The sequence below is a fragment of the Pithys albifrons genome, chromosome 2 (genome assembly GCF_047495875.1).
Source record: "Pithys albifrons albifrons isolate INPA30051 chromosome 2, PitAlb_v1, whole genome shotgun sequence".
NCBI lineage: Eukaryota > Metazoa > Chordata > Aves > Passeriformes > Thamnophilidae > Pithys > Pithys albifrons.
In genome coordinates this window covers 34,891,996-34,919,102 of record NC_092459.1, presented here as the reverse complement: position 1 = coordinate 34,919,102, position 27,107 = coordinate 34,891,996, and the positions used below count along the sequence as shown (strand labels likewise).

Genomic DNA, 27,107 nt, shown 5'->3' with positions numbered 1-27,107 from the left:
TGAAACAAAGACCCAGCAACCATAAAAAGGATACACACTTCCTTATATCAGCAAGCAAAGAAGATAAGGGAAAAATGCAGTTATTAAATGAACATCTGAAGTTAAGCTTCATTTATTTGTTTGGTCATTTATGGAAACCATTGGGCCAATGCTTGTTTTTTCTTTTCCTTGGTGTTCGGGGTGGCGGGAGGGGTGGGGGAAGAAGTAATCTGATGTTTTGAGTAAAGTGCAAAAAAAAGAAGAGAGGATGAACGAACGCTCAAGACTGTTAGCAGCTCTGCTTTTTTTTATGATCCTGTATCCCCCTCTGTGATTTCTACTTCTGCTCTCTGCTTTATAATTTTTGCAACTATTTACAGTTGTCTTTTTCTCTTTCATGTCCTTTAAAAAAGGGTATGTTGTACGTGCAGAAAAATACTTCCCAGCAATGTTTAGATCAGAAAAGGAGCTTTTCCATCTCTCAAGGAGGAGGATAATTGTTTGCTTGTGCAGAATTGATAGATGCACTGTTAACAGGCTTGTGTTCTTTCTCTTACTCATCACCATTTCACCTCCATTTCCCATTATACTGTGCCTTCTTCCTGTAATTTTCCAGCTCTCTGAGCTCCAGGTTGTCTTCCCTCTTTGTGTTTCTAACACTTTGGATGCTTTCCCTACTCCCATTCCGGTTATTCAGTTTGTTCTCACATTTTCTTACTGTCCTTCCCCCATATCCATTTTCCTCCACACAGAGATACCTTTTTTGCTTTTAAAGTAATTAAATTAGCAGAGCTGATTGAAATCTAGGTGAACTAATTCTCTGAGCACTGTGCTTTTCAATGGATACATTACTCAATGTACATTAGCCAATCTTCTGTAGACCTCAGTGAATGACAGAAATGAATATTTGATGAATATATTCAATGACAATAGCATTATTCAAACACTTTACTCAGTAAAGTACATTCAGCACACTCAGAAGTTAATGGTGCATTCAGGTTACTCTGTTTGCTCAGCAGAGCACGTGCCCAGCCCCAAAGGGGGAAACCAAGTCACTGATACATCTGAGGGAAAACAGGGTGTGGGAAGGCTCTTCTGGTCATTTGAGTCTCTAGTGACCAGCACAAAATGTGTGTGTATGTTGGTGGGGTGTGTTTAAGTCACATCTAGGGTATAAATGATATATGTGAGCAGGAAGAAAGATGACCTGTTCTTTTTACTGACTGGCAGAACTTGTTCTCATGCTCATCGGTCAAACTTTGGCTAGAAATGAGTGTAACAAATCAACATATCTCTAATCTTCAGCTTTTGTCCAAATTGGGGTGTGCAACTGTATGTATGTGTGTTCTGAGCAGGAGGTTGGAATAAATCTGGCATCACATCCCTGCTTTTCACTTCTTGCTCCATTCAGCGTTTTCTTGAGCACTTGGTGGGTCCCTTCCAACTCAGAATATTCTGTGATTCTGTGAATGATACAAAATATAACTAATAAAATCCAATGAAACAGGATATAAAATATTGCAGACGTTTACCCAGAAGTTAGACCTCAGACAAAAAGAAATAAATCTGCACTTTTGTAGTCAACTTATTATAGGACACATGGATCCCATACATAAAATTGAAAGTGAAATCTGATTTGACTGTGCTTAGTATTTGCATAACTGACGGGGCTAAGTTAAGTGTACTTCAGTGGTAGAGCACCAGACTGAACTTGCCAAAGAAAGCTCCAACAGTCAGGAAACCCTTGCGGAGAACAGGCGCATTTCTCATGGAGGACAGTTACCCTAATAGAAAGATGTATTTAAACAGCAAATAAATTTTGTGTAACAGCCTCTGAATGCACAAATGATGATAAATAATATCAGCTTGTTGTTGTTTTCCTTTTTAAATGCCTAATAATTTTAAATTGTTTCTGCTGTGGTTGTATTTCATTTTCAATAAATCTCATTTTTCTTCACCCAGGAGGAGGCATCTCTCTGATGCTGTCTTTCTTTGATACATCATTTCCTTCTTTCCTTGAAGAGGAAAATGAGCTGGGGAGTCCTACGTGATCTCCTGAGTGGAGTGAATAAATACTCAACAGGAATTGGAAGAATTTGGGTAGCTGTTGTATTTATGTTCCGTTTACTGGTTTATGTTGCAGCCGCAGAAAACATCTGGAAATATGAACATGATGAATTTGAATGCAATATCAAGCAGCCTGGTTGTGAAAATGTCTGCTTTGACCATTTTTTCCCTGTCTCCCACATCAGACTTTGGGCTTTGCAATTAATCATGGTCTCCACCCCTTCCCTCTTAGTTGTTTTTCATGTTGCCTACAGAGAGAACAGAGAGAAACATAACCAGAAATTTTATAGAAATCCAGGAAAGATAGAGGGTGGGTTGCTGTGCACTTATCTAATCAGCCTCATTTTAAAAACAGCATTTGAAATAGTTTTTCTTGTTCTGTTTTATAAACTTTACAATGGATTCAAAATACCACGTCTTGTGAAATGTGACATAAGACCATGTCCCAGTACTGTAGACTGCTATATTTCCAAACCTACAGAGAAGATGGTTTTCCTCTATTTCCTGGTGGCAACTTCATGTCTGTGCATCTTATTAAATCTAAGTGAATTGAGTTATCTCATTTTCAAATACTCTATAAAATGTTATCTGGAGAAATACATGAAGAAACAGCAAGACACAAAAACGATTGTTGCAAATCAGAAATCACTGCTTACAACAGAGCAGTAGCTGCAGGACGAGTCCCCAACGGCTTCTCATCTTTGACTCTAAATATAGAAGATGAACATGAAAAACGTTCCCTGCTGACCTGAAAGACGGCTGGAGACCACCCTCCCATTACACAAGCTGCATTTGACAAATTGCTTTTCCAATCAGTGCTCTACAGAACTGAAAGGATAGTTTCACAGGAAATACTGTTTCTCTATTAGTTTCCCATTACTTGAGATGATAAATTCAGTTACATTATGCATGTCATACATAGAATCACCAAGATCTTTTCATGTTGGAACAAGAAGTGTAGAAGTCTGAGAAGTTTTAATACAAACATAGATGCTTATGATAAATCATGCTGAAACAATTGTTCACAGTTGTGTATTGAATGTTATTACACAGAATTGCTTTAGTACAAGCAAAAAGAGGTTTTTTATATGCAGAGGTGGGAGAACCTGGGATTGATTAAGAAGCTGAACAGTAGGGGATGCACAGCATGTCAGGTGGGTGGATCTGATGACTGTTAAAATAGCAATGGGAAAGCGCTGGCATAGAGGGGTTGCTGGTACCTTGAAATGAACTGGATAGTCACGAACCCATTTCACTGGACTATAAAACATCTCAAAAAAACCCCTAAGAAGAGATAGACATATCCAGTTTAACCTATGGTGATAAAGACAGACTTGGTTATTTAGCTGTTGATGGAGCACCTCCTTCTGGCAGTATCTGAGCCCTTTACAATTTTTAGGGCATTAATCATCAGAATGAATCCTGTAACACAAGGCACTTGCTCAAACTTGTGCAAGCAGCGTGTATCAGGGTATAGAGTTAACTCCTGGTCACCTGCACCAAGCTGTTCCCAAGTCATTAGACTTGTCTTCTGCTCTGTGGTTGTGGCATTTAAAAGATCACTCCCAGTTCCCTAGGACTAAGTAGTGAAATGCAGACCACACATGGCAGAGCAGTAGCCAGTATTGAGTAGCCTGTAATCTGGTCCCTTTAGTGACTGAAAATACTGCCACTCCTTCCTTCAGTAGATTTCTATGCTGTAGAAAAACAGGTGAAATCTAAAGCCTCCAGCGGAAACAAAGTAAAAAGGAATCACCTAGTCCCTCACCCCACATTTCCAAATCTCTCTTGAATACCACACACTTCTGCTCTGTTTTATGTGTGTCATTTGGGGTAACAGAAAAGGGATGGAAATTAGCTAAGATGTGTCTTCTGTTGAACCTAGACTTGTAAGATAACAGAAACCAGTGCCTTAAAAAACTTATTTCAGGGTGGTATTCTCTTTCTGTTGCTGGAATGAAAGACCTTTGGGCAGACATCAGTATTGAGCCTGATCAAAATGCACCCCTTAGCACTGCATTTATCAGTACTGGGGTAGCAGTTACAGAATTAAAGAACTAATGAATAAGCTCTGTGCTTTTGACTGTAATTTTCAAGTTGTTTTTTTTTCTTTTTCCTAAAATAAACCTACTTTTATAAGATCTGGAAGCACGTTTGCTGCTGCTGAATTAGCAGTGACAGCAGTCCCTCAAACAGCAGCTTGCCAGCTTGTGATCAGTTTAAGGTTTGCATCCTGAGTGATGCTGAATCAGTGCCCATATCAAGACAAGATGCTATACGCAATTCACGTTTCCTGTTAAATCTCTACCTACACAGAATGTGGCTCATGATGCAAATCCAGTTAAAAAGTCTTTTGCAGCTACTGGACAAAACCCACCAAGGAATGCATGAAGCAAAGCCACTGCCCATGAGCCCTGTGAAACTGTGACGGCCACAGTTTGAGTAACTGAGAACAAAACCCAAGGTTATTTTGGCCCTTTTGTACCCTTGTGCTTAATTTTTTTTTAAGACAAAGGCAACACTATCAAAGAAATAATCTTTCTAAAATGTATGAATTTTAATTATTGAGGACAGATTTTAAGACAACATAGTAATGAAAAAGGATTTTTTGTTTTAAAATTGAGGTTTATTGGAGAGAAAATGAAGAGAAGCAAACACAGTTTAGCCAACACAGGTTTCTGAAAAGACTTGTGCATTTAGCTGCTCTCTAATAAAGCGTGTATCAAGTTAGAGCTCAAAGGGTTTTAGAGTAACCCCTAAAGCTCTGTGGCTGGTCAGATTCCCACTTAGACCGAAAATTTTTCCACGAAACAAGGACTCTATTTCTTTGGAATGTATAGTCAAAGTTTTATTTTTAATTCTATCTTCCAACAGCCATGAAATGATAAATAAATCCCAAAATCAACGTTTTAAGTCTTGGAGGATGCTTCAGTTTTGACAAAGCCAGTACCTTACATGAGAAATAATTCTGAAAAATTATTACAGACCAAGTCTGTGTAACCCGTGACTCACCCACAGCAAACCGCCAAGTAGCCTTCACAACATGGGCTACAGAATTTGAGTGTTTGACAGAACACTAAGGAAAACGCAGCTCTATCAGATTTTACTTAAGCTGAGAGAACAGAAACAAACATCTTTCTGAACCCTTGCTCTTGACCACATTTGGTCTTTTACTGGCTCCTTTCCTTCCACAGCCCTTTCACCACCTTTATACGCCTTTGTTCTTCTGTTTAAGTTTCACTCATCCATGCATCCCTGAAGGCGTTTGCTGTTTCATTTTTGGTTCAAATGAGTTTACAGGCTTGGTCCCTAAACTTCTGAGTCACTCAAACAGACATTTAAAAAAATTTAATTCAAGTGCTATGTTCTACAAGGATATAAGCAATTGACAGGGAGCTGATCTACGCACATACTGTAATGGAGCAATAACATGATCACTCCATGCACATTCATACAAAAATATTTACCTCATTCGTATTTCAAAACATCCCTGCACACATCAAAAGGTCCATGTCTTACATAAGATTCAATTTTCTTTCAAATACAAGCTCCTTGCTTTGGGACAGGCATGAAAAGACAGAGAAAAATATTTCCCTATTTGCTGATAGTTTCTTCCCTCTACTTCCTCCTCCAGTACCACCGGCCCTGTTTCTCACTCCTTTAATAGTATCACCTTCTCCACACCAAGGCTCCAGCCAGGGCTGAGTAGGAGCTTCTCCAGCTCACGGGACCTAAACCTCAAGGTAGTGTGTCCCTGCCTGCACAGGTGTGGGAGCCCCAACTCTTTGGCATAGAAACTAATTGCAACAATTAGCCAACTACTTTTCCTCACCTGATCCGACTGGTTCCAGTGTTACTTTTACAAGCACTGCTTGCTTGCTATGCAACAGGCACAGACTACATCCCAGTGTTACCTACAGTCCCCCCATCCTGCTCAGAAGGGCCACCCTGAAACACATGAGTAAAAACCCACTCTTGTATTTACACTGAATTAGGGCTCAGAAAATAGCGGATTTCTTTATAAACATAGTTAACCATGAGAGAGGCTGACGGTGACCTTCAATCACAAACCAGGCCATTCTCTGCATCCAGCCAGACTCCTCAATTTGGTTGCTACCCCATCAGCAGCAACTGCTGTTTCAGTCAGCACATTCCTGATGGCAACAAGGGCTGAAAAGAAAGTGCCTTTTTCTGAATGCCCTGCAGTTCACAGGTGTCAAGTCTGAAGGCAGAGACACAGAGGAAGGAAAAAGGCAAGGCAGAAGACAGACAGGGACTGAGCAGTGGCACCAGCAGCACCTCTGGGTGTTGGGGCAGCCTGCAGGCTGAGGTGCTGCTGGAGGAGCTGGGCTTGGCTGCCCTGGAGCCCCATCTCACCCAGCAGTCCAAAGGGCAGGGGTATGGCTCAGGCTCTGGAGAATCCACCCATTCCGACATCCTGCCGCTGGAGCAGGAGGTTTTCTACATCACCCAAGGTAAAACACCCAAAGGCAAGTACCACTTTTATTTCCTCAGGAGCTTTTGCAGGTGGCATTACCAAATCTGAGTACTCTCTGCAGTCTGTGGCATCCTAAATCAGACCCTGCCTTTGGTGCCCCACTTTAAGTACAAAATACTTTTTATTTTAAAAAACAAACCCCATGCTAGCTTACCTGTGTCAGTGACCACCTAAAAGGGAGTGTGCCATGAAAGGCACTGACTATACTGGTACAGCACCTACTTTAATTGGATTGGGATGAGACAGTATTAAATGTTTCATTCTCAGAAATTCAGACCCTACATTCAGATCCAAATAAAAAATTACCTTCTGGATATTTATGACACGAATTTTTTCCCTTTTTTTGAAATGGCATTCTAGTACAGCACTGCGTAGCTAAACAGTTGTATGCTACTCTCAGTCCAAGAACTGCAAATGATGTAGAATTTATCATCAGGAATGTCAATGTTGAAACTATTCAACTCACGTAACATAAAAATTCTTCTAAAAATCAAGAACTGCAAGGTCTGTTGAGAGTGACTGCAATGGCTAGGTACAGATGAAAATTTCAGGCGATTTTTGTGGGTCTTCTCTGGAGGATCTCTGCCCTCTTCTCCCCTGCAGAAGTTGCCTCTACAATCATCATGGCTGGTATCCAACCGAAGCTCCATCCAGGGGAACCACGGGGCCTCTGGTAGGTAGAATGTGGCACTGTGTGCTTGTAGCGATTATTATGATTTCTCCTAGACTTAAAATGCAAGGATGTGTTTCGGTTTTATCATTCTCAGACCACACCTTTGATTTACTAACTTCGTAGAATTCATTTAGTCACCTGTGAGGGATCAAAAGCGACAGGAGCCAACGGGCTCCATTCAAATGGAAGCACAGGCTTTCTGTGAACGTAGGCAATTTAGCACCATGAAACGAAGCAAGGGCTATGCCCAAGTTGAATTGCTGTTGCCTTTCACTGGTTCATACATAATCCTCACTCTCGCAACAAGTCACTTCATTTAGTTGTAGGAATGTGCCCTCTGGACTGATATTCAGGAAAACCGTCAAGGATTGCAAGTGAATAGCTTAAGAGCAATCAAGTGTAGCATTTAATACAAAGCTTTACATGGCAAGACAAGTTTATAAAAAAAAGAATCAAGCAAATCTCACCCAAGGTAAAGACTATTTTATATTACTGAAGGTAGGTTACATCCAGTAACGAGAATAATCCAAGAAAAATTTTTGGTACCACACAATCCAGCTGGCTTGTCCCATCCAAGTCAAGCATCGTCACACATGAAAACCCAAACTGAAGATTCCTGGGTGCTGACAGCTCCCACCAATGCATTCACACTTTTGGTTACTCAAACTGGATACCTGTCATTTCAGTTAGCAGCATACAGAGGGATTGCTCCTATCCCGGGCACTACAAGCAGCACCATTCTGAGGCTCGTTCCAGTGTGTAAGAGAGGTGAGTGGTGCCAGGTACAGTCAGCAGGAGGCAGAAGAGCGCAAAGGGAGCCTATGCCATCAATAGAGCACAACCACTGAGTTTATCTGTAAGATCACAGTCTCACTTCCCTTTCGGAAAGTGCCTTGTTTATTTAGCTTTTAATGGTATGGTATAAGGACTGGTGTATTTTATAGATAGATACCAAACTGGTATTATCAAAATAAACCATCTGTTTTATAAACCCACTATTTACAAAAACGGTTTCTGAAGTTTTTTTGTTTTGTTTTGCTTTTTTTAACAAAAATTAAACTATACACCAATCTAAGTTACAGAAACAAAAATAACCTTTATAAGATCACATGTATAAAACAAGAAATGAAATGTGTTTTTATTTAAGGCAATACTGGGCTACTTCACAAATCACCACCTCAAATATATACACTGCTCCACACTACTAATTTTCTATCACATTCACAACAGATTCTTTAATACCAAATATTGTTTTAAATCTCCAATGTAGCAAACTATTTTTATTCACATTTCCATTTTTATTATGGAATCATAAATGCTTTGTATCCAATTAAAAGCAATGAAAAATGTAGCTATAAGAAAACTATTATATTTATGTGTTAACTACATATGAATATCATCCATAGATATTGGATGTTAAAATTTACAAAAATGAGTGTGTCAGTATGTTTAACCTATGAAATGTGATGTTATCCAGCTCCTCTTCTGTAAATAAATGCTTTATGCAAAATAAACTGGATATGACAGGCTTAGCTAGCTTTAGTTCAAAAGTTCTTAATTTAAAATGATTGAAGGGCAGTTTTAAAAACTTGTTCACTTAGTTACAAATTAAAATTCTGAATATAAATGTGTAATTTAATAGTTTAGACTTACAGACTGCTGGTGGCAGCAAATGATTTACAATAATAAATATATACAAAAAATGTATCTACAAATAAAGAGACCTGTTATACATGAGCAATAACCTGGTGAAAGATACCAATCACAGACAACTCACAAAGATTTAGTTTATGGAAAGGACAATCTGATAGAAAGTTGAGGTCTTGATCAAGTATTTACAAAACTGAAGCAATTACTCTGTTCTTCAAGTCCCATAGGGATAAAAACAAATAAGACATTTACATGACTAATGTCATGTTTTTTGCTAGATTAAATCACTTCAAAATAAAAAGCTCCACAGTTACTAGCATGCTTGATGGCTTCCTAGTCAAAATAAATTCTATTACAGGTCACGGTTAAACACATTAAGTTTTCAGTATTTTGATTCCCTCTCCTCAGTACCCAAAACTATTACTTTTGCAGCTATAACCTCTGGATCATCTTCCCAACGTCCTTCGAGCTTTCTCAAACTGACAACAGGTTTCATTTCCTGAAGTTGCTTCAACACACACTCAGTGCAGTCTTTAAGAGTCTTGTCTAAAACTATCTTTACATTATCACCACATGGAAGCTGTGATGGGTTGGCAAATAGTACAAGGGTTTCAGTTTCAGAACCTGACCAAGTGACATTATCACTTGCTATGGAGGTCTTCTCATTGCATTTCCGTGAGTTTGAATGGGACCCTTTTTTGGTTCCGCCACTGTGGTAGTCTCTTTCAGCATTTTTCTTTTGTTTCACAGCAGACTCTTCAAGGAACTTGAGAAACGACACTTCGAAACCCATTGGCTTAAATGAGCTCCAGTCGAAAGCCGCAGGTTGCTCCTCGGCTGTTTGAATGGCGACAGCAGTCTCTTCCTCCTTGTGCGTGCTACTCACATCTACAGGCAGTGCTTCCTCAGTTTTTTCGCCTCTCTTTCTCTTATTCTGAGATGCACTTTTTTCCTTATTTGCTCTCTTCAGGTTGTTTGATTTTTGCTTCTCTGAGGGGCAGGAGCTGGTCTCCTGCAAGTCACTATTTACACTGGAGCAGGTTTTTTCTTGATTTTCAGCAGTGGAACAATCCTCATTAATTAGTTTAGTAATGAATAGTTCTGTCAGTTCATCCACTTCATCCTTCTCACCTTTTTCAGTTTCCTTTTGTGGTAAGGTAGTTGTGCTTGAATCATTATTGCTCACTATCAAACTCGGTTCAGGCTCTTTCACATCAGTTTTTTTATCAGTCTCCTCTTGCTCACAAGAGGCTTCCTTTACTTGGGAGACAGAGAGCTTCTTAGATACAATAAGAAGATTTCTGTGTTGGGAAGTAAATGCTTTGGACAGCTTGTGACATTTATAATGCCTTATTATGTTACTTTCACTTGTGACTACAGATGAACATCCCTTTATCATACACGGATACTGAGTTATGAACCTGCTTGTACATTCTGACAAGGCATCACTTCTAGCCTTTATTGAATAAACGTACTTGCCGCGTTTCAGTAAGCAAGCCTTATTTTCTTGAACTTGTATTCCTTTCGAGTTTTTATTTTCCAAGTTCACATTTTTCTTTTCTTTTGTTTTCACGGACAGCCTGTTACCTTCTTTTCCCGATCTGTTTTTGAGTCCTCTCTGTTTAGACTTCAATGGTTTCTCCTGATTTGCTTTGCTTGAAATGTTTTCCTGGCCTGGTGTCAGTCTCCTGGGTCTTATTAGATGATCTTTATGCCTGTCATTATGTTTGTTAAAAATATGCCTTAAGAGGTTAGACCTAGTAGCATAAATACGGTCACAGCCTTCACAGTCACACTTGAACACACCGTCATCTTCTACTTTGTTTGGCCTTATCTTCACACTGTGATCTGTCTCAAGGTGCACAACATAGTTAAGATAGGCTGTAAACGAAGACTTGCACTGAGACTGGTCACAAAAAAACCTTCCAACCTCTGGGGCTGACTTCATGTTTCCAATTTGCTCTGCGGTCATGTTGTGAAGCTTCATATAATGTTGTATCAAGCTGGTAACTTCCTGGAAGATGCGAGAGCAGTCATTCACCTCACATCTGAACTCTCTGATGGCAGGTTTGGTTTCCACCTCCTCTCGTTCCTCTTTACCTTGCTCGTTCTCTTCCTCCACTTCAGCAGCGAAGGCAGGAAGGTCTGATTTGTGCACAGCTTGGTAATGAAGGATTAGGTTTTGTTGTATCGTAAAAGCTGCAAAGCAGCCCTGATGGACACACCGGTATGGTCTATAAGGGCTGTATCTAGTGGGAAACTCCAGAGATTTTGTTACGGGCTTCCTACCATTTCTCTCCTCTTTTTCCTTCTTGTACTTCCTAACCTTGCGTACTTTGGATTGTGCCTCTATACTACTGAAAGAGGTTGCATTATGCTGCTCCAGTGGAACAGAAACCACCTGGGGAGGTTTTTCCAGTCTTTCAGGACTATTATTTTCTGGTAGAAGTTTTTCTAAGACTTTTACAGGCTCTACAACTTCCTTTATCTGAGCTTCTTTGACCAATGGAGCTACAGTTTTGTTTTCTATTACTAGTGTCTGCGCAGTTTTTATTTCAACAGGTTGTGGGGCTGTGTTTGCAGTTTCATTTTGAGATCTTCTGCCATAAGGCCTTTTAATTTTTAATTTTACCATCTCCTCTGTCGTGAAATGATGTACAAGCTGGCAGTGTGCTCGGAGATTAGAGTTTCTTGTGAATGTCTTTGGACAGGTAGGCACAACACATTTGAACGGGGCATACTTCAGCTGATGTTTCTTGATTTCTAGTATCATTTCTGCAGTGTACTGATGAATCTTGCCATAGTGTTTAAATAATGCATCTTTTGTCATAGCACTGTAACTGCAGCCAGGATTCTGACAAACAAAAGGTTTATTAACTCTATCACTAAACTGAATGTTACTTGCCTCTGGAGATATCTGGATGAGGGGCTTATTTTCAATTGATGCAACTGGAATTGCTGGTCCTAGTGTATCTGCTGGAGGACACTGGGAAACAGTCTCAGCAACAGGAATGGGAGAGTCATCTTCTAGCTTCAGTTTTTGCAAGCCCTCCAAAATTTCCAACATTTGTGTATCATCCTTTTGAGATGTTTCGGACTGAGCAGAGCTACCCTTTGCAGCAGTGACATTCCCTGTGTGCACAGAAAACTGTGTAGGAGTGAGCAGTTTTACACTGGGTGCAGAGTTTTCTGAAGAAGCCTGTGCGTTACTTACTAGCGAGTTCTGTCCTGAAGCAGCGAGGGTATCCTGAATTTCAGTTTTCACCTCAAGTATCTGTGAATTCATAGCAGTTTTAATTATTTCAAGGGTTTTTTCAAAGTTCTGCATAACGTTGTCTTCTGAAATCTGTTCCTCCGAATTTGCTCGCACACAAGAATTTACAGCCATCATTTGGGAATCCCCATTTTCAGTTTTTACTGTTAAAGGGGGCAGTGCTGTATGAGCCTCGAGATTTGTTTTGAAATTCTCTTTGATACTAGCCATGAATAACTGATTATCAACATTATTGAGTTTCTGCGCAAGGTTTTCTACCACTGCTTGAGAGCCATGATTTGCAAGCAAGTTGGACTGAAAACTTTCTCCCTGTATTTGCATGTTTCCTTCAGTGCTTTTGGTTAGAAGTCCCATCACTGTTGCATTATTTACTGCTACATTCTGTGATGTATTTGGCACAAGCAGGGGCGGAGTTGTTTTTCTCTTCCTCTTTGAAGAACTAGTTCCCTTCTTATTCAAGTTGCTCGATCCGGAATTCTTGGGACTACTTATAACTGAAACTCGTGAACTGTTCCCTGCAAAGTTTTGTGCTGCTGCAACAGTATTAGAAAACGAGCTAGGACACAAGCCATTTTCAATGGTCTTTAGCATTAAGTCCTCTGTTGCAAAAGCAGGCAAACTCTTGCATTCGTTTAGTGGAGGAATTTTGGCACTGAGCGTCCTGTTTTGGTCTGTTAGCAAGGTACTGGGGTTACAGACTGTCTGCAGCAGAGGGGATGTAGCTGAGCTGGGGAGAACAGCTGCATTTATCTGAGTCGTACCAGAGACACAACTTGTTGTGACTACACGTGGAAGTGCTTCTGAGGTATCAAAGGTACTTGATATGCCTGCAGTTTCCAAGGCTTGTTTTATAATTTGATTTCCTTCCTCATTCCCACCGATATTAAAGTTAGTCACACTGGCTCGTGGAAACATAGTCTGCAGTAAGGCTGTGGAACGATTTTCAGCTGCAAGTAACTGGAGGAATGATGGATCTTTAAAACATGTCTCTGGATTGAAGGCAGACTCCTGGGGTTGCTGCAAGTTTAATGAATTGGAAGAAAGAATCATACTGGCAAGCAAAGATTGTCCATTAGCCTGCAGGGCTTCTGGGGAAATTTCTGATCCTTCAAGAGGCTTACAATAAGACCTCTTTGATAAGTGGCCACCAAGTGATCTAGGATTAGTGAAAACTCTGAAGCACCTGCTACAGATAAATTTGCCATCTCTAATTATTGCTGGCCACTTTGTCCGTTTGTTATGTTTTGGTTTCCTTTCTTTCCCATTTGGGCCCCGGCCATGATCTTTTTTCTCCTTTTCTGAAGCTGGATGTTGAGGACCAGTTTCACTGAAGTTATTTTCATTACTCAATCGTGAGGGAAATATTTGATCAACACTTTCCTCTTTTGGGAAAGCAGAACTAGTGTTTCCTTCTAGTTGCAATGAAAAGCTATTTGTGTTATTGTCCAGTTGTGAGAAGACTGAATTTGGAGGATTCTCTGCTGACGAAGGAAAGAGAGACATTGGACCATTTTCTGCAGGCAAAGGAAGAAAAGGATCTGAACTACCATCAATATTCAGAGGCATAACTGTTTTTGCCAGATCATCCAACTGGGAAGGTAAGGTTGCACTGGACAGATTTCCCATTTGTGAACATAAAACACTCTCTGGCTCACTTTTAATACGAGTAGACAAACTTGGACTTATGACACTTTCCACTACAGGCAACATAGGATTGGCCAAATTTTCTAGGTGGGTTGGGAAGAGAGTACTTGCAACATGTTGCACTTGACTGGAACAGGTGGGATTCAAATTTGATTTGTTCTGTGCAGTAAAAGCAGGACCACTGGGATTGGCCACTTGCGATGGCATGAGATACACAATCTTTTCATCATTCGGCACATTTTGCATATTGCTGGATTTTCGTGGTTTCTTATTTTTACGCTGCATTTTAAAAGCTGCATATTCATCGGGGTGTGCTGCTTTCATATGTTTGCCAATGCTCTGAGACGAGTTGTATGTTCGAGTACACCCCTCAACCTGACAATTAAATTTCTGAACTGGGGCTGCTGGTAACACAGCTGGAACTAGAGAGTTATTTATGTTAGGCTGTGATGGAATAAATGTAATACTTTCTACAGTTTTTAAAGGCAGGTTATATAGATTAGCTGCAGCTTTCATACTGTCTTCAATTTCAAGTTTGGAAATGGGTACACGGTTTCGATATCCTGTCTGACTCTGCATGCTGAAGGGACTTACAATGCTCACTTGTCTTTCTAAGTTTTTTGATTCAAGGGTTTCTGGTTTTAGTGTGTCTGAGGTCATAGAAACAGTTTGGATATTCTGAGTCGGATTGAGACAGTCTTCTTCCTTTCTCTCCTGGAAAACTGGAAGACAAGAGTCAATTGACGGGCACAACTGCTGGACTCCAGGTTTAGTGGTATCTACTTTGCTGGCAATAGCAGCTAATTTGCCTCTTTTTGCACAATTATCTCGGATCTTCTGGTTAACAACAGACAGCTTCATGCTGCCTGCTGGAAGTGTCATTTCTGTTTTCACTGAACCCATGAGAGACTGCTCTGAACCAGCATTAGGCAAGGAATCGCCCTGCTGCAGTATACTTGCTGATGCATTTACACTTTCATTCCCTACTGGCTCTGCTTTGATTTGGTGCCAGATAACATTTTCTCCTTCAGTGGAACTACCCTGGTTGTCAGCTGGAGGAGATGCCATTTCCTCTTTAACAGCCACTCCATTGGTATTTTCAATAGCTTTAGAAGGTTGACTAAGATCAAGCTCATTAGTTTGGTTTTCAGGCTGCTGCTCTTTTTCAGGCTGCTTGTTGTGATCCTCAACATGTTTTTCCAGTTCACTGTGTGAACGGTAAACCTTTCCACAGCCTGTGACTTTGCAGGTATAGGTATTATAGTGTTGTGCTTCATGATCATATAGCAAATAGGCTTCAGAAAACACTCTGCCACATTTAGGAAACATACACTTGGCTCTGAAGACTTGATGCTCTCTTCTGTGTGTCAGGAGCTCAGCATAACTATTAAAACCAGCCTTACATTTCATCTGTATGCAGATATAAGGCTTACTGCCACAGTGCATTTGTAAATGATCATTCAGGTGAGTAACACTTACGAAATGTCGTCTACAGTACTGGCAAATAACCTTTTTACTTTGCATTTCAAGAAAACGTTTAGCTTCTTCATTATCTTTGTGACCCTTTGCGTGTGCTATTAGATTTTTAAAATATTTAAAGCCCTTCTTACAAAATGTTACAGGGCAGGTGAATTCATTAACAGGGAGTGGCTTTTGAACTGGCACAATCTCTGGTACATAAGGTTTATCTTTGTCATCATTTTCATCATCTGAGCCATCATTATCATTAAACACAATGAAGTCTGTTGAATAGAGACTGTTCTTCTTAATAGGTCGCTGCTCCTGCTTGGATACAGAATTAGTTTTCTGATTCTCATTGACAGTTGCTATTTTAGGAGGTCTTCCCAATCTTCTCAGTGGTTTCATAGCAGCCAATCTCTCCTTGCTGGATTTTTTAACATGCAAAGTTACATGGGGAACAAAGTTTTCTTTAGAATTAAAATTTTGGGCACAAATAGGGCAACTATAAATTCCATCTTTATAATGTTTTTGTGCATGTCTAACTATTCTATGACCTAGGAATTCTTTGTCACATAGCACACAATACTGCATATAAGCTTGCCAGTTCCTAAACCTAGCTGATATGAATCCCCTCTCTCTGAGTTTTTTGATTTCCCTCTTTTTCTGCTTGTCATCTCTGATACCCCTAAGAAGGCTTGTAGCTTCATCAAGGCCAGCAAGACCATTCACAGAAGTTTCTTTAGTCTCTTCTTGGCCATCCTCAACCTTCTCATAAACTTCACTATCATTTAGTTCGTCTATTGAGGACACAATGGATGCCTCTTCTCCCATAAGTGCCAGACACTGACGCTTTAGAGTTTTCCAGTCCCAGAACTCTGGATCAAAAGGCCACTGAGTTTTCAGTACAAGCAACAGCTCACAGCGCAAGGAATTTGGTATTGGAAGATTCTCTTCATCATACTTCTGGTCAGGCTGATTATATAGCATCTCAACAGCATAATATGCATCCACAGTGGGTTCGAGAAGAAATTCACTTAGTTGACAAGCCCGTTTAACCTCCAAATCATCTGGAAGCAAGCAGGAGATAGTCTTGCAAATAGATATCTTGACATCTGCATTTTCACTGGATTCCAAGCGCAGTGCTTTCACACACAGTTCAATGCAGGTTGCCAGTCCAGCACCATCAATCTGTAAAGCAAGACTAATTTTAGTAAGTCAGCTTATCATAACCCTTTCTGTACTTGCAAGTAAAAGATGTCATTACTCAATCCTAAGTGTCAGAAAAAATGCACCTGGAGTTCATAGTAATACTTTAAGAAACATAATGGTTTGTCTCTGGATGCTATTCTTTAGGTTGCATAATTTGTCTTCATGCTACGACAAAAATGTGGAAGTTCACATACAACTAAAAGACAAATTAATTGTACGTTCTGTCTAGTTTGAGGACTTAGGACTGTATGTTAGGGGTGTTCAGTTTACATGAGAGCAATATTGAACCTTTCCCATAAAACAAAGCCTGTCAATTATGTCACAATCATTGTAGATGAGCTTTCATGGAGCATTAACTTAACACTGGGTAGAATTCAAATAGTAAAAAGCGCTACAGTTAAAGAAAAACAAGTGATCTTCAGAAAGATCTATAATTTGGAAACCACTTAAGGTAAAAAGGTTTATTTTTAAAGATTATGCCACTTCAAAGTCAACTGACCTTAACTGAACACATGGCTTCAGTCCAACTGAAAGCATTAAGTATAGTTAAATGTTCCATCATTTGAATGTTCCAAAGGTCATGTGGTCTTCTCTCATTCATACCTTCAGGCCACATCATTTACATTTACCTCCACTTTACAAGCTCTTTATGCTGCCAGGGCTGCACAGAGAGACTGTGGTATACATGAGAATAAAGTCCAGCGAGTTTATGAATGCACAAGTCTACTCCCTAAATGGTGTCCAATTTCTATCGTCAATTAATGACCCACTGCTCACTGGAAAAAAAATCAATATGGCATGGAGCAAACAGAGCTCTTACTATCACAAGACTGCGTGAAAGTTATCTTCCTATGCCCTCTCTAATTCCAATTTATTTCATATCTTTGGAAAAAGATCATCTTTAAGATTAGAAGATCATGATTAGCCGTACCAGAACACTGCAAAAGGAAAACTGGAATTTTTATTTTTAGAGTTAGTATTCCGACTTACAGAAATCTCCCAACTAAAAAGCTTCATGAGAGCTCAATTTAACTATCAACATTAAATATGGCAACTACTAAGGAAATTAAGAATATCAGATGCCAAGGTTAGCTGAGATAGATGAACAGAGTTTTAATACAACATTGGATCTAAGTCTACAAACAGCAAGTATTTAATTTGTTAAAATAAACTGCATTCTTAAGTGGCAATTCAAAAAGGCTTCTTCTGGTTTTTTTTTTTTCTTTTTAAGTTTTCTGTAATTTTATTTTTCTTACATATTAATATACACCCTTCATTTTCATTCCTTATAAGTTTTTCCTCTCCGTTGTCTGTAATTTTTGAAATACAGAAAACAATGACATGGAATATTAGGGTCTGGTAACAGAAAATACATGGTGTAGATGACACAGGCAACAGCAGAGGCTGTAGCTTCACCTTTAGTGTTCCCTTCATTTCAATTGCTGGCAACCAGCTTTTCTGTTACCACCCCTGCCCCCCACCCACACTTTTTTCCCAAAGGAACAAGGAAGCTTTAATAATTCAAAATAAATCAACTTATAATGTACCTGAGCAGAAGTTGCTACAACCTTTTCTAAAACCAATTAACCCCAGAGTTGATGCTACAAAGAAAGACAGAATGTCCAAGCAGTTTTCATAAATGTTCCTGATCACAGTTCCATTAAAAGTGCCAAAAATATTCTTTCAGGAGTATCCTTACCTCTGAATTAATTACTTTAATCAGGAAGAAAATGTGATAAACAGTCTTAGTTAACACAGACAGTTGACGACATCTCTCTAGATATACTTGAATAGAAGGCTCTACCCTTTGCTGCAGTTTACTCCAGAAAAGAGTCAGTTCCCTAAAACAAGAGAACAACATTTCAGTGCCAGCAACGTAACCACAAGAAAGGCAAGGCTGAGAACAGTTTCCATATTATCTTTGGGAAAGGAAAATATCTGAATTTATTCACACCTTAGAGAGAAGATCTTTTATTAAAACACCCACGCTATTAGTATCTAAATTTCAGAATTATGACAATGACTCAATTCCAGAAGGTGAGTTCAGAATAAAACCAGTTCTACCGCAACTTATGCTACATGATTTACAGACTCATGATGTGGTCTTTAAAAAAACAAACAAACCAAAAAACAAACCTAAAAGGGCCTTGCATAGTAGTTTATTCTGACTGGGACTGTATGCTTCTGAACTCTTTGTAATTGCTAACTGATATAAAAGATTGCCTTTTTCCTTGTGGTAGATGCAGCTCTGCTTAAAGAGCTGAGTCTGACTGTGATTTAGTGAGAACTTGGCCCCCAATGCCAAACACTAATTACTATCTACGTTATCTCATTACATTATTCCTACTTCAAGAGTATCTAGTACCTTGTGGAATGGTGTAACCTCCAAAACTTTAGGACAATCTCTTAAAAAGAACCTTCATCGAGCTTATTATTGTGGTTGTAGTAGTAAAGAGCTCCTCCTTTTTTAAAAGTGTGTTAGAAAAAGAAACACTGTTATTACAGAAGGACAGATGGGAACAGTACCTATCCATCACATGTTGACATAATGCCAACTAGTTGCCTGCAGATATTAAATTTCTTATTTCTACAGAAAAATTTCTAACCAGCTATTGGTATTTGCCTCATCATATGTTCAGCCTTCAAATTCTCCTAATGGAAGCTAATCTTGCAAAATCCTTTTTTAGCTTTCCAAGAGCCTCATCTCCTTCCTGCTTAGTTCACAGATTTTATCAGCTTATATATCATCAGCTCTAACCTCCCCAGACTACAATTTTGTTTCACTAGACAAAAGCAAGATTTCAACTCACCAGGCACAGTACATCTCCCCTTGCTGCAGCTGCCGAGACAGAAACGCTGCACATAAAATTAGAGCACTTTTTTCATCTCCATCAGATTCCAGGTTACAGATCATTTCTAGAGCATCTTTGCAATCTACTTCTGCAATCTAGAAGGCAGGAAAGAAAAGAACAAGACTAAGAAAGCAGTTTCATTTTCAGACATACAGTCATCTGAGCCTTTGCAAAAAGACAGTAATTTAGAACTTGGTGAATATTTAGCAATCAGACAAAGATGAGCTTGAAAGCAAATTAGTACATTTCTACACAGTGTTAAAATAATGTAACCAGAAAAACTGCATTGTTAAAGTGAATATAAACTTGTTTCTCAGACATGACTTATTTGTATCTACTGCCCCAGTCTCCTAAGAATTTTAAAATACAACATTAACTATTCATATATATTACATTAATATGATAACTGTGATATGCAGATTTATAACATTAGGTTGCAGTTTAACACAGAAATAAAATTACCTGAAATTCTAACTCAATTTACTTGTCACTGATGTATTACTGCTTTGATACAACAGCTGGGTGATCAATGAATCTGAAGTGTAACAAAAATGTTCCAGTATTTTTTAAAAAAATCAAAGATATTAAGAAAAGGAAACCTGTAGAGTAAGAAGCTTGTCAACTGAATGCTTTTCGAGAAGAACACTACATCTCTAGAATATAATTTATTTGTCCAAGTACTCAGTTGCATGACAAATCAAAGGAAAAGCCACAGTTGCCTGGTAGTACTAGATAGCTGTATTAGTTCTGCATCAGCACACCTGTTAGAACAACCACTGTTTAATTTAATTCTCAGCAGACTGGTTTGATTACATCAATTAGTGCATCTGGCAGGACATGCTGGTATTTATTCTTTGACACCAGCAGCTGAAGAACAGCTTGACCAGGCAGCAGCACTGTTGGAAGTCTCTCTTGAGAAATCACAGACCACCACAGCAAGAACCAGAAGTGGTCACCCAAACACCAGGGTGGCTCAGTACTTTCCATGAGGTGGCAGCACAGCTGGGTTGGGCACCATGGGGTCCAGCTACTGCTCCAGCAATCAAAGTACTATTTTGAACACTACGACTACTTATTTTTACCTCTAAATGAACACTGGGAATATACTAATAATCTTTCACTGAACGCCATTTGAAGTTTAATAACCTCAAAGACATCTTCTAAAGAAAACTGTGTATCTTAGGATGGAACAGCATTAACTCAAATGGCAACTTAGACTGAAGGTCTGTTTTGCTCAGTGCCTCATCTCAGACAGGACTATCAATTAAAAGATTAGAGAAGAACATGGCAAACTGAACTTACAAGAAAGGATTTTTTTTCCATGAAAAGCTTTACCAGCCTCTCAGACTATCTAAGGGACTCAGTTTCCAACAAAGGTCTCTATAGGTCCAGCCATCAAGACTGTTAGTCTAGCATTTCACATAGTGCAGATCTGAATTCTTCACATTATTGATGCAAACTTAGACTAATCCAAACTGAAAATGAGCTCAAATGCTACTTTTCTGCCTAATGGATATCAAAGTTTTCACACCAATACACTTTTTTACAGTTTATTTTTTTAACAGCTTTCTTGCTGTTCTCACAGTACAAAATGACTGCCCTTCTCAGTTCAAAAGTCCAGCCTCACATGTTGAAGCATATCTGCCTTCTCTTGGTAACAAAGAATCTTTCCCAAATGGTTGGTAATACTGCAAACTGTGCTACAGCTGAAGCTGCAAATCCAAGCAATCCAAGCAATCCCAAGGTTGGAAATATCTGAATTAGTTTCTCTGTGATAACCCAGTCTGAACTCATCTGTACATTATGGCATTCAAAGAAACAAGGCTACCCCATTGCTTTTGTCCAGAGGACTCACAGTTCATTCACTGAACGAGGCCGTTCTGCTTTGGGAGCACTGTGGGACTGGGTAATGAAGGAAGTGTATTTGCAGGGTCATAAATTCCAAGTTCTATTGAGTGTTTTAGCAAACAAGGATAAGATTGCACAGCCCTGTCACATCCCCTCCTGAGCCTGTTCTGGCAGGCTTTGCAGCAGTTAGAGATGGGAAAGCAAGACAGAGCCAGTCCTACCGGGCATCTGAAGAACATGCTCGGTGACAAGCAGTCATCTTAGAATTTAGTTTATATCTAGGGTAGGAAACTTTTCCAGCTCCAAATCAATGCATAGCTTTCATCTCTTTAAGATCAATCGCAATATATTTAATACTTATTATTAACATAAAAAGATAGCAATAACGAAAAGACAGATACAGACAGACAAGAAAAGTGACAATTGCAGTTAATTATCCTTTAAGAAGGAAAAAAGCTCAGCAAAAACTCAGGGGTGGGATGAGAAATGAAGATGCAACCTGAAAGAATGCAAAAGAGCAAAGCTGTCATCTCCTTTTTGACTTTTGAATTTAAATGAGAAGGATTTTATATTACAAACCAGATCAAGTATCTGATTTCACCTTCAACTGCACCCAGGCATTTGGGTCAAAAGAGGTTACATTTATTCTCTGAACTGCAAGTAGCATCTACAGGGTCCCACCCTACGTATTGGTACACAAAAACCTGTAGCTAAAATAGTAAGAGTAGGAAAACCATTATCTTCACCTTACTAATGGGATCTGGGGCAGAGTTCAAAAAACTTCAAGCAAAATCAAAGTTGTGGTAGAGAAATGCCTGCTGGCAATCTAATATTAACCATTTCACAAGTGTTTCAATTGAGTCATAGAATCGATTCGGTTGGAAAAGACCTCCAAGATCATCAAGTCCAACCCTTGGTCCAACTCCAGTCCATTTACCAGATCATGGCACTCAGTGCCACGTCCAATCTCAGTTTAAAAACCTCCAGGGACGGGGAATCCACCCACTCTCTGGGCAGCCCATTCCAATGCCTGATTACTCTCTCTGGAAAGATTTCTTTTCTGATCTCCAACTTAAATTTCCCCTGGCAGAACTTGAGCCCGTGCCCCCTTGTCCTATTGCTGAATGCCTGGGAGAAGAGAACAACCCCCACCTGGGTAGAACTTAGTCATTAATACTCAGCTTAGAAGTGACTTAAATGAAAAAAACAAAATACCAAAAATATTTTAGACCGTATTTAAAAGAAAAACCTCTTCTACAGAAAAATGAGCCTATGATTAGTGACTTTATTATCATTAAAGAAATGAGCCTAAAAAAAATGCTTTATTTTTTACTTACTTCTTCCATTAGCTTTTCATTTGGTGATCCTGAACAAAGACAGACCAGGTAGGTTTGTTTGAAATTGCCTTTTGCACTGATTTCTGGATGGTCAGAGCAGAGTTTTGCCAGGGCAGTAGCTTGTGTTAATTGCTTTGTTTTCATTAGGTGCTTAATACGCATATCCAGCAGGACAGGGCCTTCAGACACTAAAAATTCATTCACTTAAAAAAAAAAAAGCCAAAACATTATATGCATGTTACAGAGTTAACAGATGGCATTTACTCATTCATGGTTGACCCCTACAATTTATGCAAATCAAAACAGGTACAAAAGGTATGAAGCAAAGATGAGGCAAAGCTTCTGTGTGAACTGTATTTCTTTATCATAAGGATTCTTTGTCACAGGCTTTTTATCTACTTTAAGGTTTTAATTAATTCTAATTTCTTAGCAAAACAGATACACAAAGCACATTTAGAAAGCATATAAGTATTAAAATATTTATATACCATTTAATTATAGTTCTACAGAAAGACAACACAAAAGCCACTGCTCTCACATCCTTTGTACATTTGTGCTACACCTTTGCTAACAGTTGCCTTTTAAATATCTTGCTATTAAAGGATATATGTGACAAATGTTTTGTATACGCTTCCATAGAATCTAGTGAAGTTTCTTTAAAAGTTTTTCAATACTAATAGAATACTACAAAAAGGGGATTATCTTGCATACATTTGACTCTGCATAGTTTAAAACTCAAAAGACAAAGGTATTCAGCAGTATTTTTCAGATATGCTCCTACCTTAAATCTACACTACCAACTGAACTCCAGCTGCTTTATGGGAAGGCATAAGAATCCCACAACAATGTCAAGCACATTAACATTACTGTTCTTAAATATACATCTCGGGTCTAATCCAGATCTTCAAGGCCAAAATTGTTTCAGCTTTGAAGCCTGTTTAGTACTACCTTCAAAATATTTAAAGTCAGTTAGTAAAAGTAGACACCTAGATGACCAGTTTTGTTTAATCCTTTTGACATCAACCCCTCCCTGTGGCAACTGTTTCCACAAGGTAGATACACATTGCATAAAAAATATTTTGGTTTTAATTTCATGACATATTCTCAAATCTTTTAAAGCCAGCAGAGTTTTCTACTGTTTTTTGTTTCCATTCTTTTGTGAAAACCAGCAGATTCATTATATACTTTCAGCATTAAGGTAAAATGTTGACCTTTTCCAAATGAGCTTTTTTCCAGCCTTTGAGTGTTTCCATCACCTCTTCCTAAAACCTTCTGGGCATTTGCAGTGCTCACTTTCTGACACATCTTGGTAGAAACCTTCATTGTATTCATCTTAACTTACTTGCCCTGAATTTCACTTGAATCATGTTGCCCACTTAATTTATGTTCTCTTGACTTTCAAAGTCCTGTTTGGTCTTGATGGAAGTATTTTCAGCATGTGAAAAATTGTCTCTGTAGTATTTGGAGTCCTAGTATATGCAACATGAGGTTTTATCTCATCAAAATTATCTCATTTTATTCTTTGCTTCCTCCCATTCTATTTAGTTTTTGACTCCAGGCTGTCTTTTTATCTCATGATTCCTCCTTCTTTGAGCTACTTACACAGAATATTGCCAAAAGTCCATCTTCAAATTGAAATTAGGTCAACCGTGTCCTTTATCACTTTAGCACACAAAATTTTAGGACAGAAAATGCAGCCTTTTTCAGAAATCAGGTCTGTTAGACCCCATCAGTATCTTTCATGCATTTTCAGATTTATAGCTGAATTGTTATTCCAACCAACTTCTCAGTTATTTTTTCAGGATCCTTGTGCTCTGTTACAAACGATCAGCAATAGCTAACTGATGTGCAAGAATATTCAAATCAAATGTGAGTTCCTTCTTCCTCTCCCCATGCTGACGAAGCTGTGACCAGATTTTTATCATGTAGGGACAAAAGAAAACCAGAATGCACTAACAGACAATTGGTAGAAGATAACCATTTTTAGTGTTTATTAAAGGACATTTGTGTTTTAAGCAGCAGATAAATGTTCCTTTAATGTCATTACCAATGCCTTATATAAAACATTCATACCCCTGTAAACCCACAAATGACCCAGTGATTAACTACAATCAACAATTTTAGCCTTGCTCTTCCTCTACCGGGTTCCAATAATCCTTTCACCCAAAACATTTAGTCCCAGATAGTCTGACCGGAATAACATCGGAACATTTTACCTTATTTCTGTAACAAGATACAGGAAGACCTTAAACTTTAAATATTATTTGTAACCTAAGATGTTTGACTTTGCTTTATTATTGTAATTACTGCATTTAATATTTTAGACTATCTGCTAGAACTCAGTAAGCCCCTTCCTTGAGTGTTTACTGCTTCAGCTGGCCTACATTGCATAAGCATCAGAACATTTTCTGTTATCTTCTCAACAAGATAGAGGAAGACCTCAGGGTTAAAGCTACATATTAGCTCTTAAGCCTTTATTCTAATCCAAGTGATTATAACCATTAAGTTTAACATCTGAAAGCTCATTCAAAACATGAGTTTTAATTATATATATTTCATAACTGAACTAAAGATGACATTTTTAGGCAAAAAAACAGTGCCAAGGTTACATGAGTAAGTCTGTGGTGGGGAACAGTCTTGAGGATAAGATTTTGAGGGTTTTGTGGGGGTTTTGTTTGGTTTGGATTTTTTTAACATTTAAAACACATGTTTTCTCTTGCAATGTCTATTTCAAATGTTATTGCAGACAAATTGTTAGCTTACCATAACCATTGTAAACTCATAAAAACACTTTCAGGCACAAGTGCTTTTCCAGCACAAGACACTGAATTGAGCACAAATCCTGAAGTATTTAAGGGGAATGATTCTCGGAAAAATTATTAAATGTAATTTTTCTGCAATGCTCCCCCTGTTCATTGAAATTTGCAAACATGTTTTCTGCACATGCCTTGCACCTTCATGCAAAATTACAGAGCTCACATGAGAGCAAAAAAGACAAGCAGGTCACATTTGACAGGTGGTACTATGATCTACTAACTTTAGCCAATTATCTTGGAGATACTGGAATCTAACCTTTTGAACAGTGTCCCTCTTACTCCCTTGAATCCCGTAACTGGTATGTCAAGTCCTACTCCCAAGTGATTCCGTGCCAAATCTGAGAGAATGACCACGAACTTTCATTACAGATAATGCTTATACTATGCATGGATTAGGACAGAGAAGTAATCCACAGATCAGCAGCACACAAGAGCAGGAATAACCTGCAGGCACAGTTGTGCAGTAGGAGGTTCTCTGTGGCAGACAGAGCACATGTATCTCACATTTGGCTGACTGGAGGACTTGTAGAGCAGAAAGCAAAGAATATTTGTCTTATAAAGCATTCATAATCCTACTACTCTACCCTTCATCAATTGTAGACTATGTGTAGATATATCTACTACAGACCTTTCTGTCTTCTCAACCTTGTTGTTGCCATGGAGGATGAAACCAGGAGGTGAGTGAATGTACATATGGACAACACATCTCAAAGAATTTGTTCCTACTCGGTAACCCCTTTAGTCATCTTCAGGTGTTAGTCCACAGGTACATTCACACTGTGGGTGACTCTGAACTGAACTCAACACTTTCATAATTACCAGCAGCTGGGACTCAGAATGCAAACAACAACACAGCACCATTGTGCTGAATGCAGCACCAATCCTGGATGCCTCTATGATGGTTAACTGTCTGGTGAAAGGGTAAAAGTCGTTCCAGAGGGCTGCTTTGAATACACCCAGAATGGAAACACTGGGGTTTTTGTTTCTCTCAAAAATGAGGCTGCTGGTATCATTCAACTTCTAGTGGTGGATGCTCTAATTACTTAAAATAGTTCCATGCTGGCTGTTAAATTCTGCCTGTTATCTACCTTGACAACCTCTGAATAGTGATGGTTGTATCCCTGATCCTCTTTTCAGTGGGACATTCTTCAGAAGCCTCCCTACTACATTTAAACTTACGAAAAATTAAGGAAACTAACTCTTCACATCCAGGTTTATATCTCTAAGGATAGTCAGAATCAGGTATCAAAAAAGCAGGTGGCAGTCTGACTTTTTGTAGGGTTATCCGAGATACTTTTCCTCTAGACGGTTCCTCCATTCACCCTCAGTACCAGCTGAGGAGACACGACTGGCAGCTTTGAAGGATTACACCATCACTACAAGAAAACAACAACGTCAAGCATGGAAGAACAGGTTTGTGCTGAAAAGCTCAAGTCACACTGACAGAAATTGAGGATGGAAGAGCAGTAGTTGAGTGTTTTAACACTGAATAGGCTCTTGCATAACCCCAAACACTTAGGCATACTTCAACTTTCAGTCTTGGCATACTAAAATGTAAGGCTGGACAGACAGCCACACAACTTGAGGAAACCCAATTTCTGGTTGTAATGAATTCAAATCAGCTTCAATTCTAGATTAAGGTAAGTCCTAGTCTCAAATCCAGCTATCTGGTAGTTCAGGAGGAGGCCAGTAAGACAAAAGACCTGATCTGATGTGAAGAATTAAGACAATCTTAGTAAGGTTTCCTTGCTTAACCAGTTAATGAAGTGGAGAAATGTGGAAAATTCCTCTCTCCAAAT

General features: G+C 39.0%; 2 protein-coding genes across 2 annotated transcripts in view; one reads left to right on the top strand and one right to left on the bottom strand.

The window, feature by feature from the left end:
• The first annotated feature begins 2,007 nt into the window (after positions 1–2,007).
• On the top strand, positions 2,008–2,798 carry GJB7 (gap junction protein beta 7). Its single transcript, XM_071548717.1, is given in 2 exon segments — positions 2,008–2,659; positions 2,662–2,798. Coding segments are annotated over 2 exon segments (789 nt in total).
• Positions 2,799–5,379: 2,581 nt separating this feature from the next.
• Positions 5,380–27,107, bottom strand: part of ZNF292 (zinc finger protein 292) — a 55,635-nt gene continuing 33,907 nt past the window's right edge. Inside the window, exons 5-8 of the mRNA XM_071548716.1 lie at positions 22,493–22,695; positions 19,266–19,402; positions 18,155–18,296; positions 5,380–16,434 (exon numbers count right to left, since the gene is read on the bottom strand). Of these exons, the coding sequence (XP_071404817.1) occupies positions 9,250–16,434; positions 18,155–18,296; positions 19,266–19,402; positions 22,493–22,695 (7,667 nt within the window). The 3' untranslated portion in view covers positions 5,380–9,249. The remainder of the gene's footprint in view (positions 16,435–18,154; positions 18,297–19,265; positions 19,403–22,492; positions 22,696–27,107) is intronic.